This window comes from Hesperophylax consimilis, chromosome 26 (genome assembly GCF_061612785.1).
Source record: "Hesperophylax consimilis isolate HC1 chromosome 26, BYU_Hcon_1.0, whole genome shotgun sequence".
Classification (NCBI taxonomy): Eukaryota; Metazoa; Arthropoda; class Insecta; order Trichoptera; family Limnephilidae; genus Hesperophylax; species Hesperophylax consimilis.
The window spans coordinates 784,066-808,752 of record NC_142861.1 but is presented as its reverse complement, the minus strand read 5'-3'; the positions used below and the strand labels follow the sequence as shown (position 1 = coordinate 808,752).

Below are 24,687 nucleotides of genomic sequence, written 5' to 3'. Positions count from 1 at the left end.
CCCAGAACAATCTCGCCAAAAAAATATTAAAATTTCTATGGCCTCTCAGAACTTGTCTTTTCTGCAGGCTTCTAAACTATTCCCGCCTGTCAAAAAATCATTTGCTGAGGCTTTATCCAGCAACTCCTCATCCAACCCTCTTCCCTCCTCTACAACAACTTCTTCTCGTTCAACTAAATTCACATACAAAAACGCTATCTCTAAACCGGCTCCTAGATACGATCAGCAACAACACAACTCACTGCTCTTAAATTCCAATGGTTCATCTCTTTCAAATGCCACAAATGGGTGTGCAAATAATTATAATCCCTCAATGAACTCTCTTAAACTTTCTGAAAAACTCTCCCAAGACAATTCTTCATTTATCCAAACTCTTATTATGCTTCTAACTGACCTTATATCTTCTCAAACTAATCTACCGTCCAACGCTGCTACTATTATTTCCACATTAAAATCATTTATTCAAAATAACTCTTCAGGATGTCAGAATACTTCAGTGGAATAGCCGAAGTGCTATTTCTAACAAATCTGATCTCCTTGACCTATTAAATTTCAACTTTATTTCTTTGGCTGCTATCTCGGAGACTTGGTTTACTACATCCACCCTCTTTAATGTGGGAGGGTATTCCTGTCTCCGCGACGACCGCCCGGAAGGTACGGGCGGCGGTGCTGCCCTTTTTATTAAAAAATCCATATCATTTTCCACAATAAATAATATCAAACCCCCCAATGCTGACTTCCAAATGGTTGCAGCTAAAATAAAGGACACTTCCTTTATTTCAGTCTATCTTCCCCCAACAGCCCATTTCAATAAACAAATTTGGCTGCAAATTGTAAGTCAACTAAGCCCTCCTTTCTTTATATTAGGCGATTTTAATGCCCATTCCCCCATCTGGGGTTCTGCTTTCTCCGACCGAGATGGTCGAAGTGTGATGGATTTCCTAGATCAATCCAACCTTTTCCTTTTGAATGACGGATCTCCTACTAGGATCTCACGCCCCAGCACAAACCCCAGTGCAGTGGATCTCTCGATATGCTCAACTAGTCTGGCTTCTCTCTCCTCATGGGTGGTGTCCCCCGACCCTTGCTCCAGTGATCATTTCCCGATCACCATTACTTATCAAACTTCTTTCCAATCAGACAAGTCTCATATTTCGACAAAGATTAAAACGAAACACACCAAATGGGATGAATTTAACTCTCATATGGACAAGTTCCTACTAAATTTACCCGCTACCGATATATTTTCCGTCAAAGATGACTATAATAACTTCAAATCAATGCTCATAACTGCAATAAATAAATCAAATCCTCCCCCTAAAACTAAATCTCTCAAAAAACTCCCTCCAACTCCCTGGTGGGATGAGGAATGTTCCAAAGTAGTAAGAATTCGGAAAACTAAATCTCTTTCCTATCGTTACAATATGACTATGGAGAACTATCTTAAATACAAAAACGCTGAATCCAATGCCAAAAGGGTATTGAGGTCAAAAAAAAAGATACGGGTGGTACAACTTCTGCAGTTCAGTATCTCCGAACACTCCGATTTCGGAAGTTTGGTCTATGATCCGAAGATTTCGATCCTCCTTCAGTTCGCCATCTCCTCGAGCGTCTCATTCTAAATGGATAGATGAATTCTTGGACAAAATTGCCCCCCCTTCTGTACCTTACTTAGATGAAATAACGCCCATCTATAATACTCCTGTGTCTAATCATTGGCTAGACTCTCCATTCACCTTAATTGAGCTAAAAAATTGTTTATCAACAGTCAAGGACTCATCTCCAGGCAGAGACGGTATACCTTACAGCATAATCAAAAATAGTAATAATAATGTTCTAAACCACTTCTTAAGCATCTTAAATAAAATCTTCCAGACTGGTATAATGCCTGATGACTGGTGTTCTCAAATAATTATCCCTATTTTAAAAACAAACAAATCACCAAATTCTGGATCCAACTACAGGCCAATCGCTCTTTCATCCACCCTCAGTAAGCTTTATGAAAAATTAATTAAAAACCGATTAGAATTTTTTGTCGAGAGTAAACAGCTTCTCTCTCCATCTCAATTTGGATTTAGGAAAAAAAATCCACTCAGAATAAACTTGCCATCATCAGCACTGATATTAATTTATCTATTTCTAAACAGGAAGTTTGTCTTGCCGTCTTTATAGATATAGAAGGCGCCTTTGACAATGTTTCCATCCCAATCCTGAAAAAAAAACTTCTAGGCCTTGGCGTTCCCCCCCATGTTTGTCCAATCTATTATTAATCTATTTCTAGATAGAAAATATTTTCATTGAACTTCCAGATATTTCTCCTCATAGTAGGTCTATTTGGAAGGGTTTACCACAAGGCGATGTATTGTCCCCCTTACTGTATAATATATACACATACGATATGCATGTCACTATTCCCCCACAATTAAAAGTTATTGAGTTCGCAGATGATATAGCTTTCTTCTTATCATCCAAAATCATCCCTCTCGCCGTCAAATATCTTAACGAAGCCATGAATGCCCTTTGCACATGGCTCACGTTAAATGGTCTTGAACTTTCAATCCAAAAGACTCAGTGTGTCACCTTCTCAAACCGCCATAAACCCCCCCCCCCCCCCCCCGTTCAAATTGTATTTAAAAATTCTCCAATCTCCAACGCTTCTGAAGTAAAATTTTTGGGAGTAACATTTGATAGGAAACTTAAATGGTCTTCCCATATTAATAATTTAGTTACTAAATGCGAAAAAAATTTAAATATCATCAGATCATTATCTGGCGTTTGGTGGGGTGCTCACCCTACTTGCATTAAGTTGCTTTACAACGCACTTATTCGAAGCCATCTTGACTATGCCTGCCCACTTTTTAGTACTGCCTCAAAACTCTACTTGATAAATTAGACAAAATTCAATCTAAATCTTTGCGAATAATAACTGGAGCGATGCAATCGTCACCCATCAATTCCCTTCAAGTAGAATGTTCTGATCCTCCTCTTTATTTAAGGCGTCAACTATTTGCTGACAAATTTGTTCTTAAATGTTTAAATTCTAAATGTCATCAGGTTATCCCCAGCGTCTCGTTGTTCATTCACTCAACTCATTCATCTACAATCAGAGCTTCAACTAAACCTCTTCCTGACATCTGTAAAAATTTTAAGTCTCTCTCAGAGCTTCACATTATCCAAAATGATCTACTTCCCTTATACAAATTAAAATATAGTCACGTCACCCTATCCCCAACAATAATAGAAGGGGGCAACATTTAGGTGAGGATGAAGAAGGACATTGGTCAGCTGCGTGGTTTTCTCCACATTTAAAACATCTGGGTTGAGATCTGCATGCAGCTTTGGTATGACCAAAACGGCAGCAGTTGAAACATTGAGTGGTGGGATAAGTATACATTTCAACTGGTAATGAGTTGAAGAATAAATATATATGGGAGGGAAGAGATTGACCTTCAAAGGTGATAACGACAGATTGGGAGGGCTTCCAAGAAATTATACCCTCAGAGGAGTCCTTGTAATTTAGCCTCCTGGCTTTTATGGGATTGCCAATGTGTTGGGGGGTTGAAAGTGAAGACAGAATTTCTTCGATGGACAGATCGGTCGAGATACCTCTGACCAAGCCCATGCGAGTGACATTGAAAGTAGGGATATATGCCTTGAACTTTGAATTAGATGAAATGAAGATATTTTTGATGAAACTGTTGGCAGCTGACCCTGAGAGGAATTCGACGGAGATTCGGAAGCGACCCTCGGCTTTTACACCTCCAGGCTTGATTGAAAGATTCTTGCTATTTGATAGGAATTTGCCAAATTCAAGAGGGTGGATGGTTTTTCCTTGCTCAGTTTTTTGGGCGTATACTATGAATGGGCCACGGGAATGAGGAGAATAAAAGTTTGTTGGAGGAAGTTGAGAAAGTGCTGGTGGGGACTGTGAAGTCGAAGGCGAGTCAAGTTTTATTGGGGAAGAAGGAGTAAATTTCCTTTTTTTGGTAGAAGTCAAAATGACAGAATCACTGTCAGAAATTTCTACATTTTCCCCGTCGGACCCCCGGAGAGGGATCTGGGGGCTTTGTAGGGGGTCCAGGAGGGAAATCTCCCTCCATTATTCACAACAGTAAACAACTACAATAATAGTATGAAAAATGACAGGAGTAAAAAAGTTTATAAATATCTGGAAATCAGCAGCGAAAAGTGACTCCTGGAAGATCAGAAGGGAGAAGAACCCTCAAGGCACAACACACTACACTTTTTTTTTGGCCAGAAAACAAAATAGAATGGAAAAAAAATAATTTTAGATAGAGCAAAACAAAACAACTGATGACAGCCAAATGTTATTGTTGCAATCCAAATTTGTTCTTAAATGTTTAAATTCTAAATGTCATCAGGTTATCCCCAGCGTCTCGTTGTTCATTGACTCAACCCATTCATCTACAATCAGAGCTTCAACTAAACCTCTTCCTGACATCTGTAAAAATTTTAAGTCTCTCTCAGAGCTTCACATTATCCAAAATGATCTACTTCCCTTATACAAATTAAAATATAGTCACGTCATCCTATCCCCAACAATATTAGAAGGGATCGGAATCCTTAAAAGTCATTCCAATCTCCCGGCCCGAACTGTCAATAACATGTTCAATGACATTATTTTATCTAAATGGTCCAACTTTTCTCTTTTATTTACTGATGGATCCAAATCTCCCGACTCTCCTAAATGTGGTATAGGTATTAACGTTTACCACAATAATTCTAATGACAGAATATTTCATTCAATTTCAAATCAATTTTCAATATTTTCAGCCGAGTGCATTGCAATAATAGAATCTCTCAAATATATAATCAAAAATAATTTTGAACACTCCCTCATTCTCTCTGACTCTCTCAGTTCCCTCCAAAAACTTAAATCCAGTCCTCTTCTTCATCCTGATGATCACTTTGTATGCCTTATTCGAGAGATGATAGCCTCCATTCAAAGCTCTGGTAAAACTGTAACTCTGATTTGGATTCCTGGACATGTTGGTATCATGGGTAATGATATTGCGGATGCCTTGGCAAAACAAGGAGCGTCCAACCCTGTTGTTACCCTCGTAAACCACATTCCCCTATCTGACATTTTTTCCATCATCAAAGATAGATCCCACAATGTTTGGGCAGAGTATTGGCACATTGCTAGCCAATCCAAGGGAGCCTGCTATGCCTCAATACAAAGGACTATTCCATCAAAACCGTGGTTTCAGCAATTCCCTCATTTTTCCAAAAAAGAAATTTCTTCACTCATTCGAATGAGGATCGGACATTGTTCCGTTCCTTCCCATCTTTTTAAAATTCACGTCCTTGACTCCCCAGATTGTACATTCTGTGGTCTAGAAGTGGGAACTTTAGATCACATATTTTTTGGTTGTCCCTCTCTAAACAAATATCCTCTCTTCTATCAAGCCTTATCTAAAATTTCCTCCCCTCCATTCAACATCTCATCTCTTCTAAGTCTGAACTCCACTCCGATTTTCATTATAATTTTGAAATTTGCCTATTTAAATAAAATTAATATTTAAATTCACCTTTCATTTCTCAATAATTTTAAATGATGGCCCTTGAAGGGTGAAAGCCAGAAATAATGTTAAAAAAAAACTATACATACATATTATGGTGTACATTGATTTGTAACTTTTATTTTTTTTTTTTTTTTTTTTTTTTATAGTGAATACCTCACAAGAGTCCCAACTGCTCCCGTCTGGAGCCAGTGAGACTATGGCATCCCCAATTGGGGGATGTTGTGAGGCTGAAGGTAAGTGGGGAAGGGAAAGAGGAAGGTGGGGAAGTACCTGGCTATTCAGATCTAGTCACTAAACACGGCTAAAGCCATTTGGAGCAACGTTTCAATTCTGAATGGTGGTCTTACACCAGGGCGATACTGGTAAGTAGTATCTTCCACTCTGGAACGTGCCGCAAATATACTATATATTATTTTAATTAATTAATTGTGAAATAACACAAATTATTCAAATAAAATTTATTTGCGCACGCCGGGTTCGAACCCGCGACCTTCGGAATGGCAGTCCAATGCGTTACCACTGGACTATACCGGCCGTCAATATTTAAGGTTATCAAATTAACAAAAATGAAGAACTATTAATACAAACATAATATTGTGAAGGTAAAAAGAAAATAAAAGTACAGTTGAGGTTTCTCAAATACCGCCTCACTAGGCTAGCCTGTGTTGAGGCAGAATTTTTTGAAGGTAAAAAGAAAATAAAAGTACAGTTGAGGTTTCTCAAACACCGCCTCACTAGGCTAGCCTGTGTTGAGGCAGAATTTTTCGTGTTAGTTCCTAATACCATTGAACATACCTATATTTGTAAAGAAGTATTCGCTCAATAATGTGGTGGTAATGTGGTGACTTCAATAACTGCGAATTTGGGTGAATGCACAGGTAAAGGTCCTATTCTTATTTTTAATCCATTTTTACATTATCTTTAAAAAAAAATTGTGAATCACAGTGCTTTATATTGTCTGGAAGAATGTTGTAGAGTCTTGTCGCAAAGTATTTAAAGTTTCGTTGACCAAACGTAGTATGTGTTATCGGAATTTGTAGTCAGATTTTGTTTTTGCTTCGTGTACATCGTGTATTTGAACTTTTTACGTAGTAATTATGTATATTTGAGTATAGATGAGTTAGGATAGTTTTTGCATATAGCTGCCGAACATCAAACACATTCATAATATTAAAAATTAGATTGGAGTCTGTAATTATAGGTAGCCTTAGAATTATTTTTAAAATTGTTTTCTGAGCCTTTATGATTGGGTCTAGTGCAGATGAAGTGCCGCCTCCCCACAGGGCCGCCGAGAGGGCACGTTAGCCAAGTCCGAAACTTGGGGCCCGGGCCTAAGGGGGGCCCGGGACGGGGCCCGGATATTTTACTAAAAAATGCCAATGACACTAGGAACGGAAGTGGGCCGGGCGCCCAGGCCCGCACGCTCCGTAGGCCCAACTGTCAGAGCGTGTTCACACACAGCACACAGCTATAATATGCGAGGGATAGCGTATTTCGGCATAACGTTCGCCGTACATTCCAAATTGGAATATATGCGAGCGATATGCTGAATTACGTCATCCCACGCATGTGTGTGAACACGCTCTCAGAGCGTGCCACTCACAGCTCAAGCTACAAGCACGCCATGCCGGCCGGCCCGCTGTGGGAGGGGCGATGCAGCCGCCCGCCGCGCCCCCGCTCATACTCACCCCCGGGCCCTACCGACCCGATCGGCAGACCGTCGCGTCGGCAATCCGTCGGCGACAGTCATAGCGGAATCGCTGCGCGCTGAGTTTGGTATGGTTTTATGGTTTAGTCAGGTTAAGTAGTGTTTCGTTTGAACTGTTTGAAGTAAAGTGATCGTTGTGGCGTTGTGTCATTGTGAAGTTTTAAGTGAAGAACGAAGCGACTCATGCATATAACACTAATAATGAGCTATCGCTATCAGCACAAGTCAGGGGCCTTGAAAAGAAAGGAGATGGAGAAACGAGAAACGTTGTCAAGAAAAGGTCAGAAAACATGTGATAGTTTTTTATTAAAAGTTCTTCCTGTTCTAGTTCTAGCACAAGCCAATCGTTTACAAATTCTAACGCCCAGCTGGAGCCTGATAACATACTCAGTTGTGTTTCAGACGAAACTCTCCCATCTTCTTGCCATGAAAATTTAATTATTGATAAATCTGATGTAGATGACTTTGAACTGAATATCTCACAAAACCCTGACAACGACAAGCCTTCGCCTCTATTGTATGATATTGGCGTAAACGAAAATTTGAATTTTCAAATACAAGATGTGAATGAAGCTATTCTCAATGGCACATTTTTTAAATTCCCAATCTGTTTTCCTACTGACTTTGATGGGAACTATTTCCCTCCCTCAGCTTTATATTGCACATTAAAGAATGGGGAACAAGTAAAAAGAGATTGGTTGGCTTGGAGTGAAATTAAAAATGCTTTGTATTGCTTTCCATGCCGTTTATTTAGTAAGTTGCCATTGGCAATGAGATCTGTATTGGCATGCCCTGAGGGATATAGTGGAGATAAATACTCTTGGTTGGTGACCCTAGAAATGGAAACTTTCTAGGAATATTAGAGCTCATCGCCCACTACGATTACCATTACTATTTTGCACGATCATTTGACAAAAGTACAACAATCGCAGGCAGAAAAAAAACGACTCCAAGTTCATTACCTTTCAATGGAAATTCAAAATGAGTTTATTTTGAGCTGTGCAAACAAAGTTGTCCAGACAATTGTAAAGGAAATCAATGAGGCAAAATACTTCTCTGTCATAGTTGACTCAACTCCTGACTCGGCACATATTGAACAAACCGTGTTTATTTTCCGATATGTTACTCGTTACCTTGAAGGAGAAGAAAACGTTCACAAAATTAACGAGAGGTTTTTCAAGTTTGTCGACTGCAGTAAGAAGACAGGAGAAGCAATCGCAGATTTAATACAGTCTACACTTAAAGAGCACGATATTCTACTTAAGAACTGCAGGGGACAAGGATACGACAATGCGTCTAATATGAGTGGGATATACAAAGGTGTGCAGAGCAGAATCTTAGCTGATAACCCACTAGCATTATATTCGCCATGTGCTGCGCATAGTCTCAACTTATGCGGAGAAGAGGCGGCTCAATCTTGTGTAGAGGCTATCACGTTCTTCGGAATCGTCCAAAAGTGCTACAATGTATTCAGTTCAAGTCCACAAAGGTGGGAAATTCTCCAAGAAAACATTGGGTGTTTGCTTCATTCTCATTCTAAAACAAGATGGTCTGCAAGAGTTGATAGCGTGGGGCCTTTTGCTGCTCATATTCCTGGACTGAAAGTTGCTCTTAGTAAGATTAAAGAGCTTTATCTCACTCCTCAAACTTTGGCCGAAATTAAGGGCATTGAACAGTATATGAATACATTTGAATGTCTACTTATGTCTACGACATGGTTTAAAGCAAGGCTGCCCAACCTTTTTAACAGTTGGGCCAAATTGACGATTTTGAATCACTGGCGGGCCACTGAATACCTGACGGTTCCTATTTCCATAGGGGGGGGGGGGTTGTTAGAGAATTTCTATAAAACATAATTCCTCACAAAAAAAATTCGAAATGAGTGCTCCTCGCCAAATATTTGAAATCCATGGGGGGGGGGGGGTTGTTACGGAACTTCGCTGAGAAAAAATTCCGCGCACCCAAAAACATCGTATGTGATTCCCCACAACAATTTTTCGAATTCCATGGGGGGTGGCTACAAGATTCCATTTCGGACGCAAAAAATACTATATCAAAACCGGTGTATTTTTGTATAAAAAGTAAGTTCAACAGGTTAGATTTTTTCGTCGCTGATTCTCGGTCTGAGTAGCCCAAATAGCGATACTTTTTCAAATTGGCGGATTGGCGGGTTTTTTGAAAATGGTTATTTAATTAAAATGGCCACGCGGGCCACTTGTAATTCGTTCGCGGGCCACATTATGGCCCGCGGGCCTGGGGTTGGGCAGCCTTGGTTTAAAGTGTTGTCTGAAATAAACTCCTGGAGTGTAGTTTTGCAAGCGAGACAAGCAACTCTGGACGTGGAAGTTGTCAATTTGCAACACTTAGTTGAAAACCTATTTACCCTTCGTTCTAAGTGGACTAGAATATTAGAAGAGTGTAAACTTGTAGCTGAAAATATTGTAATTTCACAAGAACTTCCAAAAAAAAAGAAAAAAGACAAAAGTTTTGGCTGATAAAAGTCATGAAAAACAGATTGATTGCCCAGAAGAGAACTTTAAAATTAATGTTTTTTATGTGTTGTTTGACAGTGTCATTGGAAACTTGACCGGAAGATACAAAGCTGTCAACAATATTAATGAATTGTTTAAGTTTCTTTGGCAATACCCAAGTATGACTCAAGAAGAACTAAAAGAAAGGGCGAAAAACTGGTGTGATCTCTATAAAACTGATGTATCTGAAGAAGAAACGCTTTTGGAAATTGAACACTTAAAAACTATTCAACCAGGAAACTTTTCAGAATATTTAAATCCACTGCAGTTACTAAATTCTCTTTCAAACCAAAAACTCTCAAATCTCTTCCCTAATGTAGTAATTGCCATTCGAATTTTCTGTACTCTGCCTGTAACAGTTGCGGAAGCAGAAATATCTTTTAGTTTGTTGTCTAGAGTGAAAAACTTTTTGCGTTCCACAATGGGTCAAGAACGTTTAACAAGTTTGGGAATGTTATCTTTAGAAAATGGTCTGGCCAGAAACTTGGATTTTGATGATGTTATAACTAGCTTTGCAAACAAGAAAAGTAGAAAAGCAAAATTTTAGATGACAATTTTTATTTGCCTATATTGTTTTTTTATAGTTTGTGGAGTTTTTACTATAATTTTAAAAATATTCCAATTTAGTATTCCATTACTAACGTATCTGTGTTGTTATAATATATTTTTTTATTTGAATTTTATTTTAGTAATTTGTACATTTAAGGTTACCAATTTCTAATTAATTATAATATTTCATATTGCAGTTAATTAATTATAATATTTCAAATTCACTATATTTTTTCTTGTTTTATGTAGCTCCTACAATACATCTTGAACTTTTCAATTGGTGAGGACTTTAGAGTTTCTGGCAGTGTGTTATATAACTTAATTCCTTTATACAGCAAACTGTTTTGCGTATTCGTTTTGTCCTTTTTGTTTAATCTTATTTCCTTGCTAGTCCTTGTGTAATGTCTGCGAATGTCCTTAATGTATACGATTTTATTTGAGAAGTATTTTGGTAACATGTTGTTTAATATTTTGTGAATAAATATCAACGTGTTCAAGGTCAGTATTTGTTTCACGGTTAACCAATTAAGTTCCTTTAACATTTTAATTATTTTTAAAAATCTATTTCTTTGGAGTTTTATTCTCATTACTCTGTTTTGGAGAATTTGAAACTTTTTCTGTTCTCTTTCATGTCAGAGGAAAGGGATACTTGATCAGTAGTTGAAGTGAAATGGTGATGGCGATTTTTCTGGAAATTTTAGGCCGGATTCTTCCCAAAAAAGATATCTTTTTGCCAATTTTCTTTTGGGTATATTCGGCATGTCTATTGAAGTTTAGTTTGGAATCTAATATAACTCCTAAGTATTTGATTTCAGTAACATTTTCAATAATTTCACCATCAATTTTAATTTGGATTTCACTGAATGTCTTCTTATTTCCAATCACCATACATTTTGTTTTTAATTTAAGCTTATTTATTTTTAGCCATCTTGATACATCATCTAGTTCATTATTTAAAATATTTATTAGTTCTTTATAGTTATCTCCAATTAAGTACATAAGTGTATCATCGGCAAATAGTCGTAGGTACTTTGCATTTTGAAAATATTTTCACCATGTCATTAATATAGACTTATAGAGTATGAACAATAGGGGTCCAAGGATCGATCACTGCGGTACTCCTAATTTATTTTCCATTGGTTTTGAAAATTGATTATTTATTTTTGTTACCTGTTTTCTGTCTTTCAAATATAATAATTTAATTTAGCCTCAAGATATCTTGATTAACGAAGAATATGTAAATACACACAAACAAGAAACACAAGTATTTTATTTTGAGTATTCACCATAACTTTTTAAACATTTCCATTGAATAATTATGCTAAATTCGAATGATTGGTTTAATGGTATAAGAAAAGGTAATGAAGTAGTATTCCTAGCAGTAGCAGGTAAGCATGAACTTATTAATTGTTATCTCACCCCCCCCCCCCGGTAAGTTGTGGGGAGGGGGCCCGGTATAGTCTACTAGACTTGGGGCCCAGATTAGCTGTCGGCGGCCCTGCCTCCCCATGCTATGATACCATACTCAGGCAAGGGTCCAGGGTTCGAGTCCTTGATGTGACCTATCTTTTTCTGATTTTTCTGTATCAGATTTTCGTTTAAGAATCGCTAATATTGTCTTCAATAATTAAATATTACAATTTGAGGTTTTACTCACTAAGTTATTCCAAAAAATAAATAAACCTAAGTATAGAATTAAAATTAAAAAACTTTTTCACTTTGTTCCACTTATTTATTATTACCAGGACCGGTTTCATCCTACTACGGACATTTTCAGACTGGTCCAGTCTGAAAATGTCCGTAGTAGGATGAAACCGGTCCTGGTAATAATAAATAAGTGGAACAAAGTGAAAAAGTTTTTTAATTTTAATTCTATTACAATGGAATTCCACCACGAATTAACAGTGCAAAAACTAGACTCATTAAAACCTAAGTATATTTTCGACATTTGTTGTTCTACCTTCCAACCTCAATACCTAAGTATATATTTTTGTTCTACCTTCCACCTGAATACCTAAGTATAAAAAGCTATAATGTCATTATATTTTTCACTGGAATTTCTTTTATTGTTTGTTTATATTATTTTTAGATCATTATGATTATTTATTCATTTGTAAGAAACTAACAGCTTATACATAGAATGCAAATATGAATATCCATATTATATCAAGTCAATTGAAGTGAATCCAAAAAAATGCTTATGCTAAAGTTGCAAGGCTTCGTAGTAAGCGTTTAAAAATAAGAAGAAGATGGTTTGAAAGGGAGATATGTAAATACAAATGTTAGAGGGAGAGCGCTAATATTAAGAAATGATAATACTTTAGTTAATTTGTTTAAAATAGAGCAAAAATATATCGATAAATTTAAAGATAAACTTTTTTTATGAATGTTACCTAAAATATTTTAAATAACAGAACAAAATGTTGCTATTTATTTAGTTTTTAAATAACTTTAATGATAATTATTTTAATTATAATTTGAACAATTTTCCAAATTAATTTTCAATAAATCTTTTTTTAACGATAAACTAATGTTAACAAGACAAGGTTTTTATGTATAGCACAAAGGATAACACATTATTATAAGCATTAATTACTCACCTGAAATATCCATACGAATTGAAAATATGTCCCGAGTAAAAATAAACACGCTCAGCGTTTGTGTGGTAAATCCATGTATAATGTGTGAGAAATGTGGAGATTTGCATAGAATTAATATTGACTTTATATTGGGGATTCTACATTACTGATCCAAATTCTAATATCGAGCGAACGAAAGAGACGTATAGTATTTTTATTAGATAAATCACATCTGAATGGTTTCGTCACTGTTATGATGAATCTTAGAATTTAGTATGCGATGTCACAGGTGAAATTTATATGTGATAAATAAATAATAAAGGTCCAAGATTTGATCCTTGTGGAATTCCTGATGGTACCTATAGTAAATAAATTGAAGAGAAACCCTTAGCTCTAACTGCTTGACCTCTGTTTGTGTCATACGACTTCATCCATCTTAGAAGGACTTTTCCTCGTCTTCCCGTATAGCGAAGTAGAGCGAGACGTCACATAGCGTGTCATCTCTCCGAACAAAATGTTTGTATGATTATACTTAAATCAACCTGCCCTTAGTAGTTAAAAAAATTAATGGTTTAACTAAAATACGCAGCGTTGGGATTTCCCACTGAATTAAAAATCCTTTTCACAAGGATGTGAGCGGTTTCGACATTACATTAAAAAAAAATCAAATGACAAATTGATATCGTGATAAAGTGTTATCGATTATTTAAAATTAACATATTTTATTATGATCGTATTATGTAAAATATGATTATATTGGAAAATGATTCATATTATTTTAAGTCTGTGCCTGTGACATTAGTAAAACAGTAGTAATGTGCCTAGGTATTAAATAAGAAATTAGCCTTTTTATAAATATGACCTCACATGGCAGTCCTTTAGTTAGTATATTTTCACAATCCAATGGTAAATGGATGGGGATAAGGATGGGGAAATAGTGGAAAAGGTATGGGGAATGGGAGAGGACAGGATGGGGAAGGAATGAGGAGGTAGTGAGGACAGAATAGGGATAGGTTAGGGAAGATTGGAGAAAGGTTTATGTGAATACCGCACTCGAGTTGCAACAGTCCGAAGCCAGTGGGACTATATCATTCCCAAATGGGGTACAATTTAGATATGTTGTGAGGCTTACGGGATTGAGGGGTTCCAAGAAAGGAAAAGAGGACGGTTGAAAAGTACCCGGCTATTCAGGTCTGGTCACCAAACACAGCTAAAGCGTTTTTGCGGAAAACTCGAACCTCTATAATCGGGGTGCTGTCTCACCATCGGTTTCTATATGAAAAGCTGAGGATCCGGCGGCGTCGGGATTTATTCCAAAAATATATAAATGCTCTTCGTTTCAACTTAATTACGAGAAGAAGTAATTATTTATGATGTGGGAGATAATAATAATAATATCTTTATTTATGAAAGTTTACACATTACAACTATAAATACATATTATGGTGTACATTGATTTGTAACTTTTATTTTTAAGGTTATAAAATTAACAGAAAAATACAAACATAATATTATGAAGGTAAAAAAAAATAAAAGTGCCGTTTAGTTGAGGTTTCTCAAATACCGCCTCACTAAGCTAGCCTGTGTTGAGGCAGAATTTTTCGTGTTAGTTCCTAATACCTTTGAACATGGTATAAGATCCATTATTTCTTATCAAAAATATGCATAAATTATTAAAATAACCCAAACTAAACCCTAAAAGCCTATTTAGTGCGACTTAAATACTTGTAAACATTAGATAGACAAGTTTAAATCAAGTGTTGTTTTTTTAAGAGCCTTTGCATCCCGACAATTCAACAAGTTTACCAAAATAATAAAAATGAAACTTTAATTTTTTTCAGAAAAAAAATTGAGTTTTACCTGCTTTAAACCGGATTGTTTCATACCGAAATGAGTTAAAAATATGATGTTTTTACTAAATACAAAGTTGGCTAAATGGGAGGCTCGGTTATTTATACCCTGTATAAATAACCAAGGGTAAGATATATTTATGTGAATGAGTCCTGTTTGGTGAAGTTTGGTCCTTTGCAACTTTGCATAGAAAAAATAAAATTCTTTTGATTGTTTATTTTCTATGGTCTTGTTCTGTCAGCCAAGTCGGGGAATGAGTGGTTTATTTATGGTCAACATTGTCAGCTGTCAAAGTTAATAATAGCAGTATAAATGTGTTCAACCGTTTCAAATAATAATTATTTTATAGCAAATATAATATATGATGGACGAATGCAAAGATGACTATTGTCACATTGATCCAAACATATTTTACATCACTGAAAATATTCCCAGCACTTCAAAATCCGATTCAGATAGTCTTAGAATTGAAGCAGACTATAATTCCCAACAAACCGTCCATTGTTGTTGTAATAATGTGTGTTCTGTTGAAGGAAAATGTGGCTGTCTGTTAAATCAGGAAGCAAATTACAACAAATGTTATAACGAACTTGTTGCAACTGATTCTACATTACAATTAGATAAATTAATAATAGAATGCAATAGTTTATGTTCCTGTGGCATCAACTGCAGTAATAGGCTTGTACAATTTGGTCCCAGAACTAATTTAACTATTTTAAATTGTTCAAATGGTGACGCACATCAAAATTCTAAAGGTTTTGGTCTGTTTACGAAGGATTGTATACCTAAAGGAGGTTTTATCTGTGAATACGCAGGAGAAATTCTATCAAAAACAGAAGCAGTTAATAGAAATATGTTAAACAAGACAAACAAAATGATGAATTACATACTTTGCGTTAACGAGCATACACGTGACAATAATATTCAGACTTTTATCGATCCTAGTGAGTTTGGGAACATTGGAAGGTATATGAATCACAATTGTGAACCGAACTGCATCATGTTGCCAATTAGAGTTGATAATCCAATACCTAAATTGTGTTTATTTGCCATCAACAAAATAGAAGCAAAAGAAGAGCTCACGTTTGACTATGGTTCGAAAAAGGAAGAAAATTTAGAACAAAGTTCAAGTGTGGAAAATAGAATGCAATGTCTTTGCAAAAGTGAGAAATGTCGAAAATGGCTGCCGAGTGAAACATATGATTAGAGAAAGTGGATGATTGATGCAGTCATTTACTTTGTAAATAAATGGAAGATTTTTACAACAAGCTCCAACTTTTAAAGCAGCGTATAAGAACCAACGTTATGCCAAAATTGGGGGTTAACAACGTTATGCCAATTAAAAAATTATTTCGGGTAAGTCAAACGTCAAAATGGAGATGTGGTTAGTTAAATTTTCGCCATTTCTTATAAATTTCTAATTTTTCTTGTTTTGTGACATCGTTTCACAGTTTTTAAAATACTGGGGTATTTTCACAAACTATGAATTCCGTTAAAAATGTGTGGAAGATTTCCAGTTTATTTTTCCGATTACGGGTAGTAAAAGTATGTAAACAAAAACGATCTATAACTGCACCTTCCAAAAATGACTACAAAATCATTGACATAAAAAACGTGTAACAATTAAAAATAATGCTATGAACATGGCACGTTGGACGCCAAAATTCAAAATTTAAAATCAAAATTATGAATGTATGGATTACAACAATTGATAGATCAATAATAGTAATGTCCAAAAGTAAATGAAACACCAGGTTCTAATAAACCATATACCTATAATTTATTTTATGCATGAATTTATAAAAGGACTGTATTAGCATTTTATTTAATTTATATCTCAAGGGTGGCCAGGAACTCGAAGATGATTCCAGATAGTTCATTTACAAAAATGTTACCAATATATTATATTTAAGTTTAATCGAATAGTTAATTTATTTAAATGACAACTTGTTTATTTAAACATAACAAACAAGTTGTCATTTAATTAAGCCATGTGATATACTAAAATATAAAAAGAGAAAACTAATTAATATGATTATTTCTTTACGTGACGAAATTCGTTGCATCACCATGATCCGCTGTGGGTCGCTCTGTGTCCATAGTATCCTCCTTGTAGCCAAAAGGCAGCTCACCTATTGTGTTGGTAGGCATGTCATCGATATTCCTAACGGTACTTGGGGCTTGTTGTTTTAAACCGTTATAAACAGCGTGAAGTCTGTGCCACCTAATTCACAAATAAAAACTAACAGGTTTTGTGCAGAAAATCGAAAATGGCACAATTACATAGTAATTTTTTTTTTTATTGCAAAAATACCCTATTTGGCTTCTTGTCTTATTTTTTGTCACTTTTAATTTGATATTTCATAGCATATAATATACAAATACATTAAGGACGGATTGTTTCGGAGAATTTGAACAATTCTTCAAATTTCAAAGTTAATTTTCAAGGTCTATGAAAGATATTTTTAAATTCTGTTTTCATTTCAGTTCTGTCAAGCAACTAGCCTATAATGATATAATAACAGAATTTGAATAGGACCTTCACAGAACCCGTAAATGAATATTGAAATTTGATGAGTTGTTCAAATTCTCCGAAACAACCCGTCCTAAGACATAATAAACTGAAAATAGTTGCGTTCCAGACAAAGAAGCTTTGAAAATTTCTTTTGTAGAGGTTCAGTAATCAGTAACAATAAAATCAATTTTCTGTTCTATGATTATTATCGTTATTCTCACACTAATGATTTTTTTTTCTCTTTCAGAATATCGGCGCTGAGCAATATTGACTCAAATTCCAAAAAATATTCCACAGGCCTGAAGGATTTAACCAAAAGAACTCGATTATTCACTTGTTCCATTTTTTCAAACTGTAATGATTGGGAAAGGTACTGTGCATAAATGACATGAAGAAATTTTTTTTTCTTGTTTGGGGTTGATAAAGTGAGAGACGAATGAAAGATGTTGTGTAGAATCACAGCGTTTATTGAGTAAGTGAAGTGATGTTGCGATGACTCCGAACCGATGCTGGACGCTGAAGTAAACGTGATCGGTGGCGAATCCTACAGGTCGATGGTCAACACCAGATGAAGTGGAGATGAACGGTGGCTGAGTGGACGTAGCTATGAAATCGGTGGCTCGACATCATTGCGAGATTTGTAAATGTTTAGCACCATGGGTCTTCCAGTATCTCCAGGGTGAAGTAAGAAAGCCGAAGATACGATGGACCTGATTGGCTGATGATGGACTCAAACCGCAGGCAAAGCAGGATAGCTCATATGTACCTGCTGAGTGCTTAAGACTGACTAGGTACCACGACGTAGCGCGACTTTATATAGGGCATTCCAGATTATTCCGGCAGACACGAGGAGGTACTATATGTACCGCGCACTGCTCTGAAAGGTTTCAAGCGGTAGTTATATTATGAATTATTCTAGCAGCTACCGCTACACTTGCATTCATTTAAAAAAAATAAAACATTTTTAGTTATTTGTAGTCTTTAATGTTGTTCATATAAATTATTTTGTTCCCTATTGCTCCCGGTGCACACAAATTGTCAAACAACTTTCTAACATAACATAAACAATGGAAGAGAAAACAAAATAAACAGAAAAATTAAAGTTCCTATACTTTATTACATGAAGACTTAATCACATAATTTGGAATACACGGCAGTTTTTAAAATATACAAATAACTAATTCAAACAGTCGGTTTCACCAAACAAAAATGATTGAATGTTAAAAATCTTTTTTCCCAATGGACGACTCAATTTGATTTGATCATCAATTTTTGATCTCACTAAAATGTGAAAAAAAATATATACATATATTTATTATTTAGCGGTCGCTCAGTTTGTTTGGTGAAATCGGTCGCTAGAAACACGCATACACACCTTATTATTTAAAACACAGCTCAGAACTCATTAAAATACAACTTTTGAACTAAATTATAGCATAATGTCGCTTGCAAACAGATTGATGTTTGCAAAGAAAAATAAAGAGGAACTTCTACAAATAAACAAATTTAATACAATAATATCTACAGTAGCAAAGTTTCTTCAAGACCCAGGTTCACTCTTTCTTTTCCTTAAAAAGACCCTCTACACAGCATCCCAGAAGATGATATCCCATGCCAACTGTCGCTGAGGGTAACCGGACAACTCAAAACACCTTTAAAAAGTGATAGTCATGAAAAGTGATGTCATCACTCACTTTCAATGACTTTATATCATGTTATGCGTATGATGTGTAAATAGAAACAAAGGCGAGGTGTCACTCTGCATAGTATATATACATAAATAAATAACAAAATCTATCCAATCGTCAAACTGCGTACAAGCAAACCTCATACTAATAATTAGAACTGTCTTAGTTTTTGTTGCACTTCAAAATAATTTAATTTATACAGTCTACAGTTCCGTGTGAGTGTACGCCTTGTTGGCACCTCCGAGGTCCGAGGCGTGGATGAACAGGCCCTCCTTGGCTTTCCACTCCGTGTACGCGCTGAAGAGGGAAGTCACTCCAACGACCTCGCCCTGTCCCTCGATGGGACGCCCAAAATTCCTCCCCGATGCCGCAAGATACCTGAAAAAATTATGATTTTGATATAAAAAGAGACGATTAAAAAGAAACACAAACATTCCCTGGTTAGAAAAACTACGACAGTACTGTCTTTCACTAAGGCCCTGTTGTTTTGCAGAAATTCAAATGTAGCATTGACATCAAATGGCCATTTGAAAGGTCTATTAAATTGTAATAAGTTGACAAGCTTTACAACTTGATACATAGTTGTCCTCTTCTGCTGATCACAATTTGTTCAAAAGCTGGAACGACATTTAACGGGAACCTTTCAACTGTCTAAAAAACAAAATTGTGCCGTTTGTCATCAAATATGAATAATTCATTTATGAAGTGAATTTCTGCGAAACAACTAGGCTTAAGTTCAGTGAAAACGGCGACAATTAAATAGTAAAAATAACAGCAGTGTTTGGTCTTCAAATGAGAATATGCTTAACCTGTTATCTATAATTTATTGTTTTTTTTTAATTAAAATATTCAACATGTAACTGAGTTTTATTTTATTTTTCTGTTCAATATTCGATACTGAAGTAGAAAAGAACAGTCATATTTGAAAAAGTTCATTCAAATTTGAAGCAATTTTCACAAGCTCGATTGTTTTTCAACAGGACAACATGTTTCCATCTTACGTTTGTCGAGAAGGAATATTTTAACATTTAAAAGATTTTTATTTTTTAAATAATATTTTAGGCTAATGAGGTAGGCTCCGAATTAGAATTACATTGTCTATGGTCGCGCCTTTTTTTTGAGTTTCCTCTATCCTCATCGATGGTGTGTGACAATGAAGAATCGCAAGCATTTAAATGTGTTTGTTTGAACCCATTTGTTTCCTACAAAAAGGACGGAGTTATCGATCTAGAGAGTGGATTATTCATGAGAAGAAGGATTAGGACTACCTTGGAAGCAGCAAGTTGTTGGTGTTTTTCATGAACATAATCTCGTTGAAAAATTAAAAGAAGTAAGTTGACTATCTTGGAAGCGCACAATATCGTTTTAAGTACTCATTCGTTTTGTTGTGGTGATAATTACCTCAATTTGAAGTTTTATTTTTATCGATATTTCATTATTGAATCTGGTTAATAATAAATGGGCAGAAATAAAATAACCCACATTATAGTACTTATCTTATCTTGTATGTTGTTTTTAAAGCCATGTGGTTAAGTAATTATGGTTTGACTACACATAAATATGTACAGTAAATCATTTATTTAAAGACAAAATCATAAACAATTTTGCTATCTTGACTATAAAGCGAGAAATTAGTCTGTATGTCTAACTACAAACTAGCATATGGTAAACTAAATCACATAATTTGCACAGCTTTTTCTAACTGCAATTTCTTGCGACTAAATATTTTCAGATCGCAACATAATTTTCATTGTGAGTTATGGATTCTACAGTTCTCGATACACACGTTGAGACATTTTCGAATGAGCATGAAACCATTGAGAGTGAGTACTTAGCTTATCATTCTACAATACACGCCCAACATTATTACAGTTGACATTTGCCAGATTAGAACAAGTCGTTTCTATTACTCATTCTCATGTTCGCTGTGAAATGATTCACAGACCTGTTATTCTTCCCTGCTACATCACGGATCAAAGTCCAGATTCAGTCAGTCCTTTCCTCAAAGAGACTCTCCACACAGCATCACCAAAGGTGACTTAGGCCCTGAGGGAAACGATTTTCCTCAGAGCCTCCCGTGTGGAGATAAAAAGTTGTAAAATTAAAAAATTATTCCAGTCTACTGACACATCAGTATCCACATGTCGCAAGTGAATGAATCCGTCCCTCTTCCAGTAGTCCTGGTTGCAGACAATCTGCCAGTGGTCGCCCGTGTCTCCGAGTCCCTTCTCGTCCCCGTAGCACGAGATCTCCTGCTGCTTGGACAGCGGGGAGGTGAAGTGATGCGAGTGCAGGTTCTTGCGGGTCGCCACGTGCTGCATTCGGATGGTGCTGCCACATTTTATCGGATCTCTGAAATTAAATATTAAAAAATTATTATGATGGCAGCACTTTAATAATACATGTATTCTAAATTTAATGCCACAGCTGATGAACCAAGCTCTTCCTTATTGCTGAGGATCGTTTCTTCCACTCGTATTACCCTGATGAACAAGGCTCCTTCACTCCTCACGGTCCTGAGCTGTTCACCGACACAGAGGTTCCACTGGTGATCTTCCTCTCTGTCCCCCGCAAAACACTTTGCCAGTCACCATAAACTTCTTCAAATTAGAGTTCTCGGTTCGGAGAGCGACGTGTTCGTCGTATCTTAGGATACACTGTTGGCAGACATTTGATAGACATGATTTCACAGCCATAACTATTATTGTGATTTTTTGTGAACTTTTAGGTAAGCGTTACAGTATCCATCATCAGGGCAGATGCGTATAATGATAACCTATTGTGGATGCCTATCTCTTCCAGGATGGATATTAGTGTGTCTGACTGTCCATGGAATTCTGAGCATTTTCTCCAGCACCACATTTGGAGGATGTCTATCTGTTTCCTTTCGCTGGCTCTAAGTGTCCATGTTTCCACACCGTATAGAAATGTGGAGTATAACACCCGAACAAGTCTTATATGGCACAAAAACTGAAGTAAATAAAACAGTTGAACCTGACAAGTGAGTAAGAATCCATTGTAGGCCACTGTTACCATAGTACAGTTGTTATTCCATTAACAATAAACCCTAATAATAAAACAAATAATTTGATTCTAATAGCGTACCCTCGTTTGCACTGCTTGCCCGTTTCAGCTAACACCTGCCAGTGACTGTTGACGTCTTCCTGCAGGTCTATGGCCGTGACGGACTGTTGTCCTGAACCAGTTCCGTATTTGATATCGTGGGAATGCAGTCGCAGGGGGAGGTCCTTGTTCATGAGCTTCAGGATGGAGCCGCACGTAACAAATTCTGTTGTGTGCCCTAAAATAAATAGTAAAAAATAAGTACAATGTTACAAATTTTCTCTTTTTAACAGTGTCAAGCGAAGAATTTTTCTTGTTTATCTTTGTCACATATGTGTGTGATAAACAGGCACCCATGATTCAAAATAAAATTTCGAGTAATGTACAGAACAATAATAATTCTTCATCCAGAAATGTGTAAAAACCATTGTGAAAAATTCTAAATGGAGCTGCGCAGTGAGGAGCGGTGTATAAGTGGGATATAGTAACATAAATTCAAAGCCATTGACAGCCTGTTGTTACAGCACTAGAGACCCAACTGCTTGGTGACTGTAAGATTATAATTCCCAATTCAGTGAACTTTTTGAGACTGAAGGATGTTAAGTTCGTCTATAAGCAACAACTCGCATGCACAAAAAACACGGTACACTGTGTGGCGTCCATACGACAGCGACTTGTATGCGCAAACAGTTTATGCAAAAGTCGCAATCATTTGAAGTATATACAAACTATTTACGCATTATACAGTTTTGCAGTTTTAACGTATTCGCTTACTTGTGCAAATTTAGTTTGTGCCAACTAACATTCGTGCAAGCTGTGTTAATGTACATGCTTACTTGTGCAAGTAAAATTGAGCATATAGACGGTCCTTTAGACGGCAAGGAGTTGGGAAAAAGAAAGTTTGGGAAGTATCTGGCTAGAACTGTCAGCTTCAATTCTAAAGGGTGGTCCTTCACCAGAGATATTAGAGACTATACCACTCAAGAATGATGTGTATTAAGGTACACAACGTCAAAAATGTGTTGTGATGATAGAATCATTTGTAACCTAATGACTTTGGATTCATGGCAAAAAAAAATTAGTGAGAGCTTTTATGAAAACGATTTCAATCAATTTTCAAAACACATTCAATTTTCTGTATATTTTTTTTTTTATTCTAAATTTACCATCAAGAATTTGTCTAAGGATAAGTTTGACTATCAGAGGATATAATCGGTGCATTAGTTATTCAGTTAAATGTCCTCAGTGACATTTAAAATCGGGTTACTTTAGTTTTATTAGACTTACTACTGAGAAATTACAATAATTCCGCTGCAAGCTTAATACGCAAAAAAATATATAAATAGCACTTGCATTTCAACTTAATTACTACAAGAAATAACTATTTATGTCGTGGGAGATGTAAAAGATGCATTAAAGTTCCATTCTCAATCAAAGTTAAGTTCTAAGGTTAGGAAATACGCATAAATTATCAAAATAACCCAAACTAATACCCTAAAAACCTATTTTGTGCATGTTTACTTAAACCCTCGATCTAAATAGTTGTCTCCATTAGATATTTAAGTTGAAATCAAGTGTTGTTTTAGAGCCTTTACATGCAGCAGAATTCGACAAGTTTACCGAATTACAATTGGAACTAAAGAAAGGTGATTACATTCATTTAAAAAATTTGATTTTCCAGTATATTTATTGTTTGTCTGTCAGTTATCAGTTTTAACCACATTAAGTATTATGTAGGTATTAGATTTTTTTATAACTGAGGTTTAACTTTTTGGTATGTATGAAATACATAATAATTTAATACATTATTTGAGCAAATTGATGTGTAATATTTGATATCGAAAAGATAAGTTGCTAGGCCACGTAATTAAAATGTGTATTTGACAGCCAACAACCAATAGAAATTTAGCACGTCAGTGTAAAGAAACATTTCGCATTTTTTAAATGAAAACGTGCCTAATACTTTTCAAATTTTCAGCAATTGTAACAATAAAACTTAAGCAATAATATTTTCACTTACCATTTGCTAAATTGATAATTAAACTACATACTAAAATGGTAAATAATAAAGATAAGCGAGTGAGAGACGTCAGACCGGCAGCCGCCATATTTATTCTATGAATTTCATAGACAGACACAGAAGACAGGTAACAATTTCATAGAAAATGTTAAAAATAGAAACTTATCGATAAATGATTCTCTATGAAATAAAATAAGAAAGACCACACATGTGGAAACCTAAAATGCACATTTTCGGAGAAAATAAATGGACAGCTGCAATCTGATCGTTATTACTTTGCGGATATTGCAGTTTGGTTTTTAAAAAAGATTACCTAATATTACCACAATCGTCATATTACACGTCAAATAACTGCAAAGATATTATCTTTTCGGGTAGTATGCTTTCTTTTTTTTATTTTTCAGTAGATCTGGGGGAATTTCTTCTTATCGGTGGAGGAACTTGATTGAGAATACCACTCCTAATAATAAGAACTGAATCGAGGAATTGAATCACATAACAAATTTAAAAAGAGGTCTCCATGCTCGAGGAGTAAGGTTTTCGACTAGCAACCCAGAGGCTGCCAGTTCAAAAGCCGGCATGGACAAGTAAATTCTAATTAAGTTTCACAAGAAATAAAAAAATAATATGTCTCTGG

At 35.7% G+C, this 24,687-nt stretch overlaps 2 protein-coding genes across 2 annotated transcripts; one reads left to right on the top strand and one right to left on the bottom strand.

Annotated features, from left to right (window-relative positions):
• The first annotated feature begins 15,017 nt into the window (after window positions 1-15,017).
• On the top strand, window positions 15,018-18,784 carry LOC149410942 (putative histone-lysine N-methyltransferase set-23). Its single transcript, XM_089647460.1, has 2 exons — window positions 15,018-16,120; window positions 17,527-18,784. The coding sequence occupies exon 1, from the start codon at window positions 15,126-15,128 to the stop codon at window positions 15,969-15,971; it is 846 nt and encodes a 281-aa protein (XP_089503586.1). The 5' UTR covers window positions 15,018-15,125; the 3' UTR covers window positions 15,972-16,120; window positions 17,527-18,784.
• LOC149410941 (stromal cell-derived factor 2) lies at window positions 18,272-24,152 on the bottom strand. Its single transcript, XM_089647461.1, has 4 exons — window positions 24,051-24,152; window positions 22,073-22,268; window positions 21,095-21,319; window positions 18,272-19,345 (listed from the first exon to the last, which is right to left on the bottom strand). Exons 1-4 carry the CDS (start codon window positions 24,136-24,138, stop codon window positions 19,171-19,173), a joined length of 684 nt encoding a protein of 227 aa, XP_089503587.1. The 5' UTR covers window positions 24,139-24,152; the 3' UTR covers window positions 18,272-19,170.
• Between the last annotated feature and the right edge of the window lie 535 nt (window positions 24,153-24,687).